General features: G+C 41.5%; 1 protein-coding gene across 4 annotated transcripts in view; it reads right to left on the bottom strand.

The window, feature by feature from the left end:
• Positions 1–1,026: 1,026 nt before the first annotated feature.
• The window catches only part of LOC133966424 (regulating synaptic membrane exocytosis protein 1-like), an 89,147-nt gene continuing 72,837 nt past the window's right edge, over positions 1,027–17,336 (bottom strand). The window contains exons 1-11 of one of the 4 annotated variants that reach the window (XM_062401352.1): positions 15,344–15,473; positions 9,821–9,930; positions 9,099–9,217; positions 7,153–7,313; positions 6,799–7,013; positions 5,624–5,656; positions 4,367–4,529; positions 3,856–3,968; positions 3,546–3,647; positions 3,082–3,221; positions 1,027–1,860 (exon numbers count right to left, since the gene is read on the bottom strand). In XM_062401352.1, the coding sequence (XP_062257336.1) occupies positions 1,642–1,860; positions 3,082–3,221; positions 3,546–3,647; positions 3,856–3,968; positions 4,367–4,529; positions 5,624–5,656; positions 6,799–7,013; positions 7,153–7,313; positions 9,099–9,217; positions 9,821–9,930; positions 15,344–15,459 (1,491 nt within the window). In that variant the 5' untranslated portion in view covers positions 15,460–15,473 and the 3' untranslated portion in view covers positions 1,027–1,641. Of the gene's footprint in view, positions 1,861–3,081; positions 3,222–3,545; positions 3,648–3,855; positions 3,969–4,366; positions 4,530–5,623; positions 5,657–6,798; positions 7,014–7,152; positions 7,314–9,098; positions 9,218–9,820; positions 9,931–12,365; positions 12,474–15,343; positions 15,474–17,336 lie in introns of those variants that run through there. The other 3 variants (XM_062401353.1, XM_062401350.1, XM_062401351.1) reach the window with 3 other exon arrangements.

Below are 17,336 nucleotides of genomic sequence, written 5' to 3'. Positions count from 1 at the left end.
ATATATCTATATCTTTATCATTTCTGTCAAACTCATAATGATACTTCATATACATTTAGCTGTTATACACACATTCTCTATCTCTGTCTCTAGCCCCGGCTGTCGTTAACTACAGTTTAGACGTCTACTCATATCCTCAGATACAACAGGGGCTTGAGTATGCTCAGTACTACAGAACAGCACTGTTGTTCGAAGGGTTCAAAGAAAAACTCAAACAGAATCGTTTGTTTTCTGGAGACTTCCGAATATGGATATTTAGACCCAGAGTGGTAGGCGTGGCCTGGGTGGAGTTGACCCCCCCACCCCTCATTGGTCCGCTCCTGCGAGGGGGCGGGGATGGCTTGGCTTTTCTCGGTTTGTATTCATATTCAGTACGAGCAAACTGTACAAGAACATGCAACATACAAGCTGGCCTAAAAGTATGTGGAACTAACACACATTGTCTAGTCTTTTTTCTGTTTCTGTTTTTTGAGAACTGTTCGTTTAAATTGTCTCGTTTTTGATTTTACAAAAAAAGTAAAGAGAACAAAACAAAATAACGAAACAAACAGAGCAAAAGAAACGTGCATGCAGCTTGGGGCCGGGGGCGGGGCATCCCCGAGTCATGCTGATCCCTCCTACAGGGGGAGTGTGAGGGTTTAGGAAGGGAGAGAGACGGGGTGGGGGTGAGGACTGGGTGAGGACTGGGTGAGGACTGGGTGAGGGGTGTTCGGGCGAATGGGACCTGACCTTTGTTGTCGGCCTTTGGCACATCATCGCTCGAAAACCAACCATACACGTACACAGAGGGAGTCTGCACCTTATGGTACCAATCTGAACTCTAGGCAAACCAAAGACGTAAAATATGAAAAAAAAAAGTATAAAGTTAATTTGGCCTCTTTTTTCTTTCTTCTTTGTTTGGACAAAGATTGAAACTTCTTGTTTCTCAGAATCAAGGACTCAAGCGTTTCTTGTGCTTGCTTTCATCATATCTCACAACAAGGCTCAGAATGTGCACGTGTAGCCCCCCCCCCCCCCCCCCCTCACCTGAAGGGGTCACCATACTGTGCCAAACCGTTGCCCCGCGTGTTCAACTACAATAACACTGTTACTATGGTGACAGTACAGCTGCATCATTTTGCTACTTACTAGCTCCCACACACTGTTTGGACCATTCAGTACGCTCTACTCTGATTGGCCGGGGCGCTACCGGATGGAGGACTCTCCATGGGTCGAGTGCTCAGATAGGGGCTGCCCAAAAACAGTGAGAAGAAACAAACAAAAGAAAGGAACAGTAGAGAGAAGTGAAGAATGTTGGACAGAATCTCTACTGCTACGAGTCAGGAGGAAACAAAGAAAGCTAAGCTTTAGAAACCAAAAGGTGCACGGAGGAGGAAGAGGGAAGGTGTGAGACGTGATTGTCAGACTCCAGCTAAGCTTTGATTGGCTAGTTCTGTCTCTCCCTCTCTCTCTTTCTCGCTCTCTCATTCCCTGTCTCTCCGTCTGGCTTTTCACTGGTTGACCGAGGGCGTCTTGTTGTTGTTCTTGAGTGGGATCTACGCCCTCGGCTCAGCTGTGGTCCAGTAGCTGTGGTCCAGTAGCTGTGGTCCATTATTTTGTCATTTAAGGGATATTGGGGGAGTTGCAGTCACTATCCGGTCACTAGGACCGAATGCCTGGCGGCGGTCCTGAGCTGTCTAATGACGTCTGAGATGCCAGTCGGGTTAGTGGAGCTAATGTAGGGTCCACCAAAGAAGATGGCGGAAACAGTTTGTACCAGCCAATCACCGTGCTTGAAAGGTCCAGCTCCTCCAATAGGATCTGTGCTACACCCATGAAACATTTGTGGTCCATTCGTCCGTAGTCGCCCCATACTATCACCTGGAGAAGGGAAAGGTACAGAAGGATAAACAAACAATCCCCCTCTTGACAAATCAATGGCTGCAGCATAGCTCTTATGCTGCGTTCACACCAAACACACATTTTCGCATCGCATTATTCACACAATGTTCACAGCCGGTGAGTATTTGCCTGTTCTTTCCCGGAACAGGGAAGCCAGCACCTTTGTGTGTGTGAGCAGCTCTGGGAATTTCACAGTCATCTCCGGGAGCTGTTTCTGAATGATTAATGTTTCAAGTCTAGTGAGTATCATTCTCAGGGCTGATTGACTTTTGCAACATTGCTTCATGCAAATTTGGGACGCGCTGGACACACATTTGGCATCTATTGTGATCTTATCATGTGAAAAATCTGCGTCGCGTTTGGTGTGAACGCTCCATTAGGCTTCATAACAAGAGAGCCCCTCGCCCCCCCCCCGACCCTGGACCTGGACCATTTCATCAGTTCTCATTGAAATCTGTGCTGCTCTTCAAACCCCACAAATTCTTTCAAAACATCTCTGTAACATTAGTGTCATTCCAGATGAGTCATCTCAGTATTTCAAGTAATCTGGACAATTATTTTGAATTATCATTCTAAAGTCAATTTATAAGTTTTTGCAACAAATACAAGTTCCATGTTTTGAAAGACTCTTTCCTTGGTCTTCTTGTGTTTGGTTGTTGCACTCTGAGTTCTGCTTCCTGTTTTACATCGACAGCACCTGTTCCTAGTTTGTTTCACCTGTGTTCAATAATCCCTGCAGCCTCCCTGTGTATATAAGTCTCTGTGCTTCCCTTTGTCTTTGTCAGTTTGTTCGTCTTTCCCTGGTTCATCATGTGTCCTTGACATCTCGTCATACTGTCTAAGAGGTCTTCATTCTTATTTCAGACTAACAGTATGAATGATTCAGGGTGATATAAATATACATCTCCCCAAATCTTCGTCCAATCCGAAACAAATCCAAGCCTGATCTCTAAAGTCCCGGGTCAGTCAAGACAAAAGTAATTTATATGCCATTTAAATACTATTAGCATAAGGCCAAGTCAATTCTCAAACAATTTGACAAAAGTTTAAGTCTGTAGCTCTGGCACTGTTGCATGAGATTAATAACAGTTTATTTTCTAAGGACTTTCCCATTAAAAGATCATCTTTTTGGAATTCAAATGTGACTGGTTACACACCATCCCACACATCCACAAAACCAACCCACACACGGGACATTACCTGGAGCACCCTGCCCTGTGGACTCTCATCAAAGAGCAGTGGCTGCTGGTAGAGAGGCTCCAGGGTCTTTCGTGCAATCTTGGTTTTCTTTTTGGCTTTACAAGTTCCATTATCCAGCAAGTACACCTTCACGTAGGGAGCTGGAAATGGAGGGGTGGGGTGACGAGGAGAGAAATTGAAAGAAAGAGGGAGGATGATTAGAAAGTATGAGAAGGGATATAAAGCAGAAGAGGGAGAGGAGAGTAGAACGTTTTGAGCAAGAGGAAGATTGAGGGAGAAGAGGAAGAAAGTTTGTTGAGTTGTACATGTACAAACCGAGGAATCTTGTGACTTCATGTTGCTCAATTAGACTTTTTATTGTTTGGTTAAATGTTTTCAGATGTGAATGTGTGTGTGTGTGTGTGTGTGTGTGTGTGTGTGTGTGTGTGTGTGTGTGTGTGTGTGTGTGTGTGTGTGTTTGTTACCTGGGAGGGATTTGGAGCCTGGTTTGGGGGTAAGGCCTCGTGCCCTGATCACCTCCACTTCCAGCTGGCCTTTCTTATCCATCAAACCAAGCTGGACATCACCTGAATATACAGGAGCCATACAGAGTGTTAATACAAATTTAGAACTGACAAATGCAAACATTGTCTAATAAAAATAAAACCCAGATAAAACTATGTTTAAACTTAAAACTGGTTGAAAAAAGCAGCACACACACAGAATGGTAATTCCCTTTTTGAACATATATAATAATATATAATATTTGTTGAGCTGTCCATGGCTGCCACTCACCCATGGCAGGCGTTGCCAGTGTTTGCCGGCCAACTAGCTGACCGGGGCCTAAACCGTCCAGGAAGTCACTGAACTGACTGTCGGCACCCAAACGCATCCCTGAGAAGATCAGACTGACACACACAGACACACACCAGAGGAAAATCATTCCCATACTTTACCTTTGTCTATCATGGGGACCACAGTGTTTCATCATCTTTGTTAACGCTTGGGGGTCAGTGCATGATGGTCTAGTGTTACATTTTGTGACACCTTAGGAAACCGGCCTCCTGATGATGCATGCTCTTACTTCCTCTGCTGTTACTTGACAACCAGTATGAGATAAACCATGTATGTTTGCATTAAACTAGGTACAAACTTTTTAAGATTGATTCAGATTGTATCCTCTGAAAAATGGGAGAGTATATATTGCCTTTGGTATAACATCAATTGTACAGCATGATGATTATAAAGATCCCATGACATTATAGGTTCTAATCTGTGGATAGGCTTGGTTTTAGTGCGTACGTACTTCCCCTCAGAGCTGTAGCTGTTCATGCTGCCATCAGTCGACTCTCTGCTGGCCTGCCGGTTCATGACCGACCCTGCACGCGGAAACTCCACCGGAATGCCGTACTCCTCACTCCTCTTGAAGCTGCTGCTGCCGGCCTTGGCCACCTTTTTACCTGCCGATGCTGCTGACACAGAAAAGAGGTGTTGAGCCTCTGGTGTTTGCATGTGACATTTAAACCAATGCCGTTGTCAGGCATCTCAGGTCATACCCACCCATATATTTATTATAAAATCAAGGTTGCTACTTTGCCAAGCCTGATAACTAAAGAGTGAGATGTATTATTCTGCAGGTCATCCCATGCTAATCAATGTCTCGTGGTGACCTCACCAACACCTTTAGAAAATATTTAGCAAACTGCATTGTTGTATGCAGCCAGTACAGGCAGAGCTCAATGATGCTAGGAGAGGGCTTGGAGAGATGATCAAACTTTTTTTTGAAACGGACATTTTAGGAGGAAGTTAGAAAATTGAGGTGGTGAGGTCACTGGAGGAGAATCTGAATGAAACGAAAACATCTCAGTGAGTCTACTTGTTACTTTATTGTTTTGCAATAAGGGCGAAAAGGTAAAACTTAGAGGATTGAAGAAATCATACAGTGTGCGTCCGACCATGAAGGAAGGGTTCAGCTCTTTTTAAAAGCCGGCTGTTGCTGGAATAAACCAGAATTGTATTTACATTCATTTTGTTGAATTTTGTTAAGGAAATAAGTAAAGTTTTGTTTTGGAAAAAATAAAGTTTTTTGACACAACCAGGCGTTGTAGAACTGAACCAGCCTTCAAACATGATGGTGGTGGTGGGAGATGATGGAGGTAGGAAGCGTGCCGGGGGCTGGAGGTGCTGAGGACCCTCGTCTGTCTCACAAAGCTACTCCTCAACTTTTCCTGACACTCATTCTCGTTCTCTTTAACCATGAGTTGGTCTATTCAGGTTGCATTGGTCTCCCTTTATAAATCAAGTTATTCTTTCTTATTCCTTTTCTCACTGGAACTTCAAAATCATCAGAGAATTAACATTTAACAGCTGCTATTAGCATTAGTTAACCCTGCAAATGTTTTTCCTCTCATATAATATCATAGATTATGATGCATCTACAATGGACTTCAAAGTCCTCATGGGCTTTCCCTGGGATAAAGTGTTTTCATTTACTCTTTGTCCTGTCTTACAATGTCTGTCTGCTCACTTTTCAAACTGTCCATCTATCTAACTATTGCTTTACCTTTCTGTCTGTCCTTCGCCTTACCCGCCGCTTCTGAAATAACACACACAACAACAACACAACAACAACAAAGCCCATAAACAACAAAACATCAGAAACAGAGAACACTGGATACACCTACAAATCTGGTACAATGATACAGACATAGTGGTTCATGTACATCTGTGTGTATGGTCATACTTGATTAAAAATTATTAGCAATGATTAGGTACAAGGATTTCCTATACTCTGTCTAACATTTATTTTGTTAGAAAAATACTAATTATTTGTTTCCATAGTGATAGTGCTTTCTTGATACAAATCAGACAGTCTGCTCTTATTTTTAAACTGCTGATAATGTTCATTTGCAAACTTTATATCCATTGAATGATATTGGACGTGTTATTCGCTTAATAAAGAGCTAATTGTTAATCCGCTTAATGGCAGTTAAGACTTATCTCCAGGTGTGTAACTTACATGTGTGTAACAAAGGTCACTGCAGTGACTTGTACCACTGTGTGTTGGTGCAGTGTGTGACATCAGGGCTGGGGGTGTGGTTACAGGAGAAAGAGAGCTCACATCTGACCAAAGCAACTCCAGCATTTAGTGATGCTGTGTTCGCTCAGAGGTTAAACACACTTCAACTAGCGAAACACTGCTTCTCCATCAGCTGTTGTTACACTTTACTTGTTGTTACTACGTGTAGAACACAACCCCTTATTTCTCTACAAACACAATCTACACCATTAGAGTGTTGCAATCACATAAAAATCACAAAGATTTTTTAAAAAATTTAGAAGACCTTTCTTGCTGAAAAAGATAAAACGTTGTATATCAACCTTTTTCATTTTGCCAAAGGGAAAGACTCTGGAAGGTTTACAACACAATATAAAATGCTGTCTGAGGCAGAATGTCTCCCTGGCAGCAGGACTATTGATTTACAGTAATTACACTAATGTTCTAAAATGATAATGATACAAACGACTTTCACTGAGAGTCTCAGTTAGTTATGTGCTATATAGTTTAGGACAAGGAGGTATTCTATTTCTATTGGATATCATGTTTATTCTCATGTTATTTATATTTCTACATCGTCTTGGTTTGTGATTTTTCATAAGTGAGAGTTAGTCGGACTCTGCTCGTGTTACTTTATTTCTGAGGTTATAGTGGGTTTGTTTGACGGTCTGCTCTCTGACCTGTCTGGCTGATTTGCGAGGTACTCCGGCTGCGTCTAGATGGTAGGATGGCCACGACACGTTGGCTCAGGCTCGAGCGCCGCTTCTTGATCCCGCTCCCGAGGCTCCCCAACGCGGTGTCTGATTGGCTGCCATCGGCGTGGTCCATGCCGTAGATCTCACCACTCACACTGGTGCTCTTCATCATGTGGCCGCCCGTTGCGCGAATGGCCCGGCTGATCGTTGTGATTTATACAACCAAGCACATAAAGTCAAAATCAAGCTTTCAGATGACTTAATAACCCCATGACTGAAAGGGAAACACTCAGTGAGAATGACCTGTGTGTGTTTGCGTGCGCGTGTGTGAGTGTGTACCTGAAGCGTCCCCGGGGTCTCTCTGACTGGATGGACATGTAGCTGGTGCTACTGATGCGAGAGGCACTGCTGGTTCGAGAGATGGCTGACACGTCGCTGACATCACTGTCTGAGGACTTATGGGAAACGTTTTCACTGCTCCTCCTCTGATCCTTGTAGAGCTGCAGGGAACACACATCACAACAATCCATCAGTTACTATCAATCCACCTGGAAGGTGTTGATACGTCAAGAAGATGAATATTTTAATGCTGGACTCGTCATTATTTACACTCCGAGAACAGCCTCTAGCATCTCTCAGGGCAAGTGTACTGTCTCACTGCTCCCCTTAGGACAGTCAGGGTCCACAACACGTTGAGGTTCCCACACATGTGCAAATTATCTCATTGCTCTCCTTAACCTGGTTTCTGAAGCAGCACACAGTGAGGCGCACTGCTACACCCAAGAGATGGTCCGCTGTTCAAATTAAAGCATAATCTTGGAATAAAACCAGATTATGCTTTAATTTGAACGGCGGACCATCTCTTTTCTGAACGGTTTAAACTCTGATCCACTGGACTCTGTCCTTTGATGGTGCTACAAATCCAACCAAATGCCGATTGAGCACATTAAGAGAGAGAGAGAGAGAGAGAGAGAGAGAGAGAGAGAGAGAGAGAGAGAGAGAGAGAGAGAGAGAGAGAGAGAGTGTGCCTTGCTGTAATTTCCTTATTGCGAAAAAGTTAAATTTAATGTTTTTAGTGCCTAGTAATTTTCTTAAAGTTTCAAGCCCAGCACACGCTCATGGGTGTCTTCACTTCATTTTTGTCCAGTTTGAATCTTTGATCAGAGAACATCCAGTCATCGAACAACCAATCTGATAAAGGTATGTCTCCACCATAACAGGTAAAAAGTGAGGAATATTCATGATGGCAGGAAATGTGAAGTTGATAATATCTGTCCTCTTTGTGCTGGTTGCAGGGCCCTGGTGTTGAGCATGCTGACTCACCATCACGGCTCATTTGTTTGAACCTGGGATTTTCCTGCAATGCCAAATCAAATCGTCTGTTGTGAGAGAAGGTCTGTGGGACACTGGAGTATTAGTTTATTAAGATAATAAAAGTCCTGGTGTTTAATGCTACATGCTTCTGTGAGGGCTGTTCAATTACTTACATACAAATTGTAACATATATATAAATGTATAAGGTTGTGATTGCAATAGAGTGGTAGAGTTGTATCATCACATGATAAAAGTGTTATTCAAAAACTGTTTCCACTCTAAAATAACAACGCTCTTAGTGTTAACATTAAAAACATATTTAAATGTGTTCAAAGGTTGTTTTTAACTATTTAAATTTGATTAAAAATCTATGAAAGAATATATATGAAATATATAAATCACGTCTTGTCTTGCATGTTATAACTTCCTACACCTCTTCTTCCATATCAAAGCATTAGCTGCCACTTTTAGCCGTTTGAGTCGGTTTGAGCTGATGATCTATCCCCTCAGATTTAATTCATTTCACATTCAGTCAGATGGAGGACAGTGTAATGCATCACAAAGACAGCACTGCCACAAGGTATATTGAAAAGTTCTGCTGATGGCATGTAGACATGTGTGAAAGTCAGGACATCACCATTAAACTGTCAGCTTTCTGTAAATTAGGGATTGGACGACCAGCCAGTATGGATTATACACTTCTGTATTCGAGGTGTTGCAGTAGGTGCTTTCTTGAGTGACTGCCCAGTTGGAACCCATTCATTTTTCTGAGTGGTCTTCACCAATATTGTAATGTAATTTATTACTTCCTTGCGCAGTCCATGCAATTTGTGCGACGCACCTCAGCAGCATTATGGCTCATCCTTTCGGGGTAGAACGCTCTGCTCTGCTAATGAGTTTGTTTTAAGGGGAACTGTCTGGGCAAAATGACATCAGAAAAAGAAAATGAAAAATGAAAAGTTTCAGCCCACCTCCCGTTTGTTCTTGAGAGTTCTGTCCAGGTCCTGTTGGCTGGCGGTGGAAGCAGCTGACACCCGGTTGGAATGAACCCTCTTCTGGAGCTGACGAACACGCTCCTCTGCTACCAGGGCTGTGCACACACACACACACACGTGCACACACACATCCAAAAAACACAAGATACTCCCATTACATGATTTCACCAGCCTGAATCATAAATGGCTGAAACATTCCTGTTATGAAAGTCTTTTTGTTTGGGCACAAAAGAGTCCAGTGGTGTCCACTGATCAGACCGTCTCCTCTGATTGGTTACCCTCTTTCTTCCTTTAACACAGGCAAACACTGACAAGTTACAGAACGATGGAAAAGACAACCAATAACTTTCCTCTAGCCTTTTCGCAGCCCATTTAATAGGATTTCTGAAGCCACAATATGTTTTTTTTTTTGCATCATATTATAACTTATGAGTAGTCAAAAGACATGGCCCTTCGAGTTGGACATAATGAAGACGCAAAGAAAACACTGAAAGAAAATGTCTGATGACTTTGTATCTGTCCATGTCAGTCAGGACCTGTGATGTCTTTATGGGTTCCTAGTTACTTTGCCTCTAGCCAAGGATTTGGTGTCTTACTCACTAGATCATCATGGTGGAAACTGATTCTATTATTTATCCGTCTCCAGACTTGTTAGAGCAGGACTCAGTAAGTCAGACACACCCTGTATATGCCCGTACCTTGTTCTGCAGTGTTGCTTTTGGGGGGAAGCTGTGGGAGCTGCCTCACTCTGCGGGCTGAGGAGGACGTCACTGAGGAGGAAAGAGACGCACCACCTTGGAGGTGGCCCCTAACGAAAAATAATATGACAGAGAAGCAGACGGAGAATAACACAAAAAAAGGGGGAGGGAGAAAAGAGGGTTGAAGAGGAGTGAGAAGAAGAAAGATAAAAAACAGGGAAGAAAAGAATGGGAAGAAAAAAGGACAGAAAATTATATTAAGGTCAACATGTCTGTCGTCCAGGGGGTGTACTCCTGCACCGCTGGTTTCACAAGTTCATCTGTGGGAACATTTCATATTTTTCCGTACAGAGGAATATCAAAAGTTGCATAAGAAGCATCAGTCATGGAAATGAAAGAACAGCAGCGTTTTTTTGGGTGAACAGTCAGTGGAAACAACATATTCACAAAGTGAAGCAGAGTGAAAGCTTTAGGGTTTCAAAGCTGGGGACCCTGTTGCCAGAAAGAGCCGCAAATCAAGTTTAAAACAGTGAAGAACACAGAAGAGGTGAAAGCCTTTAAAGCACCAATCCAACAAGTTCCACACACATTCAATCCATTCTGATCCATTCTCAAACAAGACCTGGGAACAGGGGTTATTCATAAATCCTTCACTTTCTGTTTAACTCAGAATAAACATATAATTAGTCGGTGTGGTTCCAATTAGAGCAGCTGCATGTTCCTCTATATTTTATACATTAACATATATTAAACTATGGCATTGGTATTTTTGTGGTAAGTTTGAAATGTTTCCCATTGCACAGGCTATTGACTCCATTATACTCACATATGGCAAGAGAATAAACTGGAGCAAATCAATTAATTATGTTAATTATGCATAATTATTTTTACATGTGGTTTACAAATAACCCCGTAAATGTTTTTCCAGATATTGACCGACAAGATTTGAGACAGACCAATATATACGAAATGGGAACTCAACACCAAATAGTTAACACACACATCCGCTCATTAAACTGATAAACAATGACCAGTGTCCACGCAACACTTTCACTGTACAGTAAATATACAAACACAGGAAAGCAGCAGCATCAGAGGCTCTGTTGTGGTAAAGACAGGTCACAGAGGGACACTCGTACACAAACTGAAGGAGGTACTATAGGAGGGAGAGAGCACAATCCAAATGACAGGGGATCTCCCTGTTTGTGGGTTACAATGGTTAGGGCCCTCATTCAAGGAGAAGCTCCTTACCAAGGGGCTGAAGTTGGCCCTTCTTTCCTCTGGGGCCCCTTAATATGGAAGTGGGCTTAATTCTGGTACACATACACACATGTGCAGTCACGTGAGTTTCATACAAACCCAGAGCCAAGCAACAAAATGTGTGAGCAGCAGCATGCAAGAAGAAGAGAAGGACGGACAATGGGGTGGAGGAAGATTGGACGAGAGGAAAAAACAAAAATCTAAATAGATGTATAATTAAAAAGCATTATAAACTATTTTAAGCCCATATTATAGAACATGTTTGGAAAAACTGTTGAATAATAATATATAGTATTCATTCAGGGTTTTGTCCTGGTTGAAAAAGATGTGGGTGTAGTGCCAAATTCTGCCTGCCAAGAATAGCATTGGACCTCGCGGGACCGCGCACAGCTACAGCAGAAAGATGCTACCAGACGTAATAGACTCGATCACAATATACTGTTTAAAAACTATATAACCTTGTTTGTTGGTGTTTATTAATGATGAGAAATGATCCGATGCCTATTGTCCATTACTGTTTCTCCATTGCCGTAGAGATGATTATGTCTGGTAGCGTCTTGTCTTTGCAGGACAAACCCTGGTATTTTAGGATAAAAGATGACACATCACATAAGAATTTCTATACGCTTACATAGAGCACAGGGGGCTCTTGAAAAAACATACTGGGACGTTTTCAAACCTTTTCTGCCCAGGGCACACCAAGGGGCAAGCCTCTAGGAATACCTGTATTCCTATTCATGCAATGTAGTCCCTTTAACCCATGTTATGACTCATATCAATCTTTAAAGATTAATTCTAACTCAAAATGTCAAATAAAAACTATATAAATCATTGAATATTATTAACACAATTTTCCATTAATATTTTGTATAAATTACATGATAGCAGAAACAATTAATTTAAACCTGAATGGTAAAAATGGGTAATTGATCTGTTTTCTTTTGTTCTTCCTCCTTCTGTTAGTGGATGCCAGCTTCAGCTCCCCTCTACACATTCATGTGAATGTGACCATGAAGTGCCAGAGGAGATATCCGACTAATGTTACTACAAAGATGAAACTTGACATCGCTGTCATCTACACAGATGACCATAATTTGAGTGTATATATTAAGCTGAGCACTAAAGGTCCATAAACCTATTTAAAACCAATACTACTGATTTATATAGTTAATGTTTTGGTTTCAGTTACAAGACGAGGGCATAAGATAATGGCAGGAACATATCCATTTAGTCTCAGTGACCTCCTACCATTAGACATGTGCTGAGCCTGCAGTACATGTCTTACCTGCCACTGCCAGAGAGCTTCCTGCCATGAGTCTGACATTCAGGTGTTTCCAGGGTCCGAGGCTGTCTGGAGGATGGTGGATGGGCATAGGGAGCAATATAAAACAGAAAAAAGATGGATGGATGGAGAGGATGATAGATGATAAATCATTTAGTGTTAGAAGTATCTGGGGTTGTGGGGGGTGGCATTGGATTTATAAGTTTATAATCTGGAAAACAGGAAATATGCTGTGATGCATCACATCATGGTGTTATGAATAAGAAGGGTCACATAACCTAGCCTCATCTGTAAGCAAGCATAAGTGTGTGTGTGTGTGTGTGTGTTTGTATATATGTGTGTGCACAGACATGTGCACATTGAGTATGTGTGTACCTCTTCATTGTACTGAGCTGAATTAAAGTCTCTTGAGCAGGAAGTAGCATCCATATTCTCCATTCATGTTCATGAAATTGACAAAGATAATATGTGCATCACCACACACACACACTCTCACACACACACACACACACACACACACACACAGACACACAAACACACAAACACACACACACACACACACACACACACACACACACACATAGAAGTGGAGTACTAGGCCTTGATAAAAGACGAGCACACAGACACTGCAGATGCAGATTCCCTGAACAAAGAGAAAATGTGGACAGACTGCAGGAAGCGAATGCAGCAAAGCAAGATTTCACATCACAACCAGAATAAACTACCAGGCGTTCACAAGAGCACAAACCGAGCACTAAAACCATGAAGGAAGGAGGAAGACAAGCAACAAGATTACAACAACCACCACAACCAAAACCTGTTGCTAAAGCTCTTGGCATCAAACTATAGACCAGAAAAACAGCACCACAAAGTAAAAGCCACACAAACACACCTTTACACAATGTGAGTGACACATAATGAAACAAAGGAGAACTTGTCTGTGTCTGTGGAAGAACTATGTGATTTTTAATATGACAAGTTCTACCTTGTAAATTACACACACTCTCACTGTGTCCAGCTCAACCCGAAGCTCAATTGTGCCACAGATGATCATGATTCTATCTTGTATTTGTTAAACTAAAGTGAAGCCTCGCAGTGCAAACCCAACCACTATTGGATTCAAGAAAATTATGATTTCAGTTATAAGCAAGTTCAAAGCAAACGAAAAAAGGAAATCATTTGGGGAGAAATACCTGTGAGATTTCTTGCTGAGAGCTAGAGAGGATTGATATCAATCATACCTGTATATCAAATGTGAATACACAGCCAAGACACATTAACATAGCCTAGCATGAAGACTGGAAATAGGAATAAACAGCTAACCTGGCTTTGTGTCAGGGAACAAAATGAGGCGACTAGCATCTCGAAAACTCATTCATTAACATGTTATAGTGTTTGAAAATCTACCTTTGTTCAGAGCCAGGAGAGAATTTGTATCTTGTTTCCAATTTTCATGCCAAACTAAGCCAACAGTATCCCAACAGTCACCAAGCACTTTATTTAGAACACCACACTGATACTGACTGGTCCCTCTCTTTGCTCAAAACAGTTCTTTGCACCATTGATTCCACTGGATGGCGGAAACTGTGTGGTACTGCTCCATGTTGACATGCCTGCATCAAATCATTTCATACCACTGATGTGTCAGCTGCACAGCTGCTCAAAACTGCCAATCTGCTGATCTACCACATCCCAAAGGCACATGGATTCACATTCTGGGCTCATTTTCTGGTTTTGATGGGGCGGAAGACGAGTTTTGGAAAAGGCAATCAGACACTAGTGAATCTTGATGCAGGAGGTTGCTGTTTTGTTTCAGTAACATATCATTTCAATTATCTCTTCTAAATACTTACCCTTCCTATTTGATCGTCTCAGGAAGCATTAATAATATTATCTTGTCCTTACTTATGCTCTTATGCTCCTAATTTTGATGACCCTGCCTTTTTTTTACATTTGATTACCTGATCTGAACTCTACTAACTTAATTATAGGGAGTGACTATAATTTGTTCCCAGACCCCACTTTGATCGCCTTTCTTCACACCCTCTGCCGTCTATTAATTCAGAGGGCATAGAATAATTTGATCAAATCCTTTAACTTAGTGGATATATGGAGAATACAGGACCCAACTGAGGAAGACCATTTTTCTCATATTTGCATAATACTAATATCTGGTTGTTTTATTATTCACTCTAAACTCATTTCAAATCTATTACAAACTAAATATCAGGGAACCCTAATCGCTGATCACATTCCTCTTACTGAAATGGTCTTTACCCAAAACCTTTTATTCTTGGCAATTTAATCCTTTATTACTGCAATCACAGCGCATGTGTGGTTCCCATTGATGAAGATGTTTTCTGAGCTTACTTGACCTACATTAATGCCTTATTAGCTAATGGCCTGATTAAGTGAGTTACATGTGTTCCATATAAAGTGCTTGGTGAATGCATTCATCTGACAGACATGAGGGAGGTGTGATCAATCAAGGACATTTTTTCAAAGTTTTTCATGTTTCTTTGACGGTTCTTAAAAATGAGAAAACCTGCCACATTTCTTCTGAACAAAATGTGGTAAAATGTGACTTTTTTACGATACAAGATAAAGTCACACACTGCACTTTAGTCAAAGTAGAGAGAGTTGGAAAAGTTGCAAACGCACAACCAGCTATTCACAAAAATGTCACAACTCTGTAAAGAAATTAGTGTTTGCCACGAAAACAAGGTAGAGCTTGACATCTGCCTGAGCCCCAAAGGACCCAACTGAACCAAGAGGATCTCAATCAGGTATCAGAGAATGGGTTTTCATTCATTACAGATAATTGCAAAAAAAAAAAAAAAAATACCTTGGGATATATTGGTGATATATCACAGTATTAAAACATCTTTCTTGTTTTGTTATAGTTTAACTTTAGGACTTTAAAGGTTTAAGGGCACGAGTCAAGCTCTAGGAGGAAGCGGCCGAGGGTCCACAAAGGATACCTGTCATCTTCTGGGGAAGCGTGTTGAATAAGAATCCTGGGACTTGCCGGACGTCTTCGGGGCAGGGAACGGGACAAAGATTTTCTATGTGTACACATACAAAATATATCACCCATATGACCAAATTAGCAAGCCTTTCAATAATCTGAAATCCGTGCTATCCCATATTATTACACATGCACATAGTGAAAAGCTACCGAAGTCTCTTTGTGCCTGCCATGGCTACAATAACGTTTTCACCATTTGGGGGCAGTGAAACAAGCTGTAAACACAACACTGACAAATAACCATGTACTTGCCACTTTAGATTTCAAATATTCAACCTGTTTTGGGCTATATTTTGGTCTCCACCAACTCCAGAGGCAATATCTGACTATCTACTAAAAAACTCTCAACAGTGTTCTGGCAGTCAAGTCCCGGAAGATTTGTTGCCAGAATAAAACTCAAAAAGTAAAGCTCCATATAACTTCCAGGAAAAAAACAACCCCTGAACACACCAGACAGACTGTGGATTGAATAATCACTGCGACCTGCAACTTGTGGTTTTGACAGAGGCAAGAAAAAGTATTAGTAGGTTGTTTTTTTAATTGGTCATAAAATGGTATCTGATCTCCGGCTCAGTCACAAGTATAAAAGAGTCAAGTGTGTCAGTTATTAACACATAAGCAAGTACAATATTTTGTGTCGTAATATCACTTGCAATTACTTAATATAATATTTTGGTCCCAATTGGATGATATCTATTTTATTCTTTCAAAGCAAGAGTGATCTGATGTGTCTATGAGACTCCTTTCTTAAGTGTTTGCCTGCTGGGTGTTTAAACTCATATAAAAAGCAAGTACATTGTGAAGAAAAAGGGGAAAAGGTTGACATTTCATTGGCCAAAGGAGCCATTTTCAAGTTTCGTTTGGGCGAATGCTGAACAAAACTTTGTAAAACGTGACATTGTCAAAAGGCAAAACATTACATCATAATAGTGATGGACTGCAGCTCAATTATACTGTAAAATGCCACATGCAGCAATAGCTACAGCTACTGTTTATACTCGTTTACGGTTTATGACAAAAATATGTCATTGAATACTCAACGTTTCATTGAATTTTTCAATCTTGAAAAATACTTGACAATAGTAGCAAAGCACAGGAACTGCTCGGTGAAACAGCAGATTGAAAAGAGCGGGTACAGCAGGGGTGTGGTAACAAAGACCAGGAAAGGTTGAGAGCAGGGAAATTAGCGACTACAGGAGGGGTGCTGGGTACAGAGGCTGGTACCTTTCAGTCTCTGGTGAGGGGGTATGATTGTCTGGAGTCAGACAGTTGGCACTAGCACTTCTAACTCTGTCCAGAGTAGGCTGAAGATCACTAGAGGCACCACAGCACAACATGCCATCCAATGGAGGAAGAGGAGGAGAGGAAGAGGAGACAGGAGGAGAGGACAGAAACAAACAGAAAGAGAAACGATGAACAAACAGAAATAAAATCATTTGAAAACAAAATCCAGTTAGATTCCCCAAATCATAATCCTATAGACCATGCCCACCATGACTGGCGTAAGAATGAGAGTGTTGAGATGGAGAACGGTAAAGTAATTTGTTTTTTGATTGTCATGGTCAAAGATGGAATGGACTTTCCCCCCCAACCTGGAAACCGTAAACACATATATCTTTTTATCCATAAAAACCTGTGTGCATTTGTATGCATGTCTTACCAAACTGTCACCTCATCTGTGAACATTACAACTCGGTGTGTGACGGAACGGTGTGTTGCCACGACTATTTGTGGTCCCCTGTGAGAGCTCATCTTTCGGCATGCAGGCAGCATGGAACTAGTCACAAGATGAAAAATTTCAAAAACAGCATGCATTTGCAAATGAAAGGTAGGAAAGGAAAGAAAGCTCCAAACTAATCTGCAAAGCCGCTGTTTCTGTGGAAAATACTCACATAGAGAAATCAAATCCAAGTCATTGTTTCTCCTTTGGTTGAGAAAAGTGTTTC

The sequence above is a fragment of the Platichthys flesus genome, chromosome 12 (genome assembly GCF_949316205.1).
Source record: "Platichthys flesus chromosome 12, fPlaFle2.1, whole genome shotgun sequence".
NCBI lineage: Eukaryota > Metazoa > Chordata > Actinopteri > Pleuronectiformes > Pleuronectidae > Platichthys > Platichthys flesus.
The sequence above is the reverse complement of the archived record's forward strand: the minus strand, read 5'-3'. Positions and strand labels throughout refer to the sequence as shown.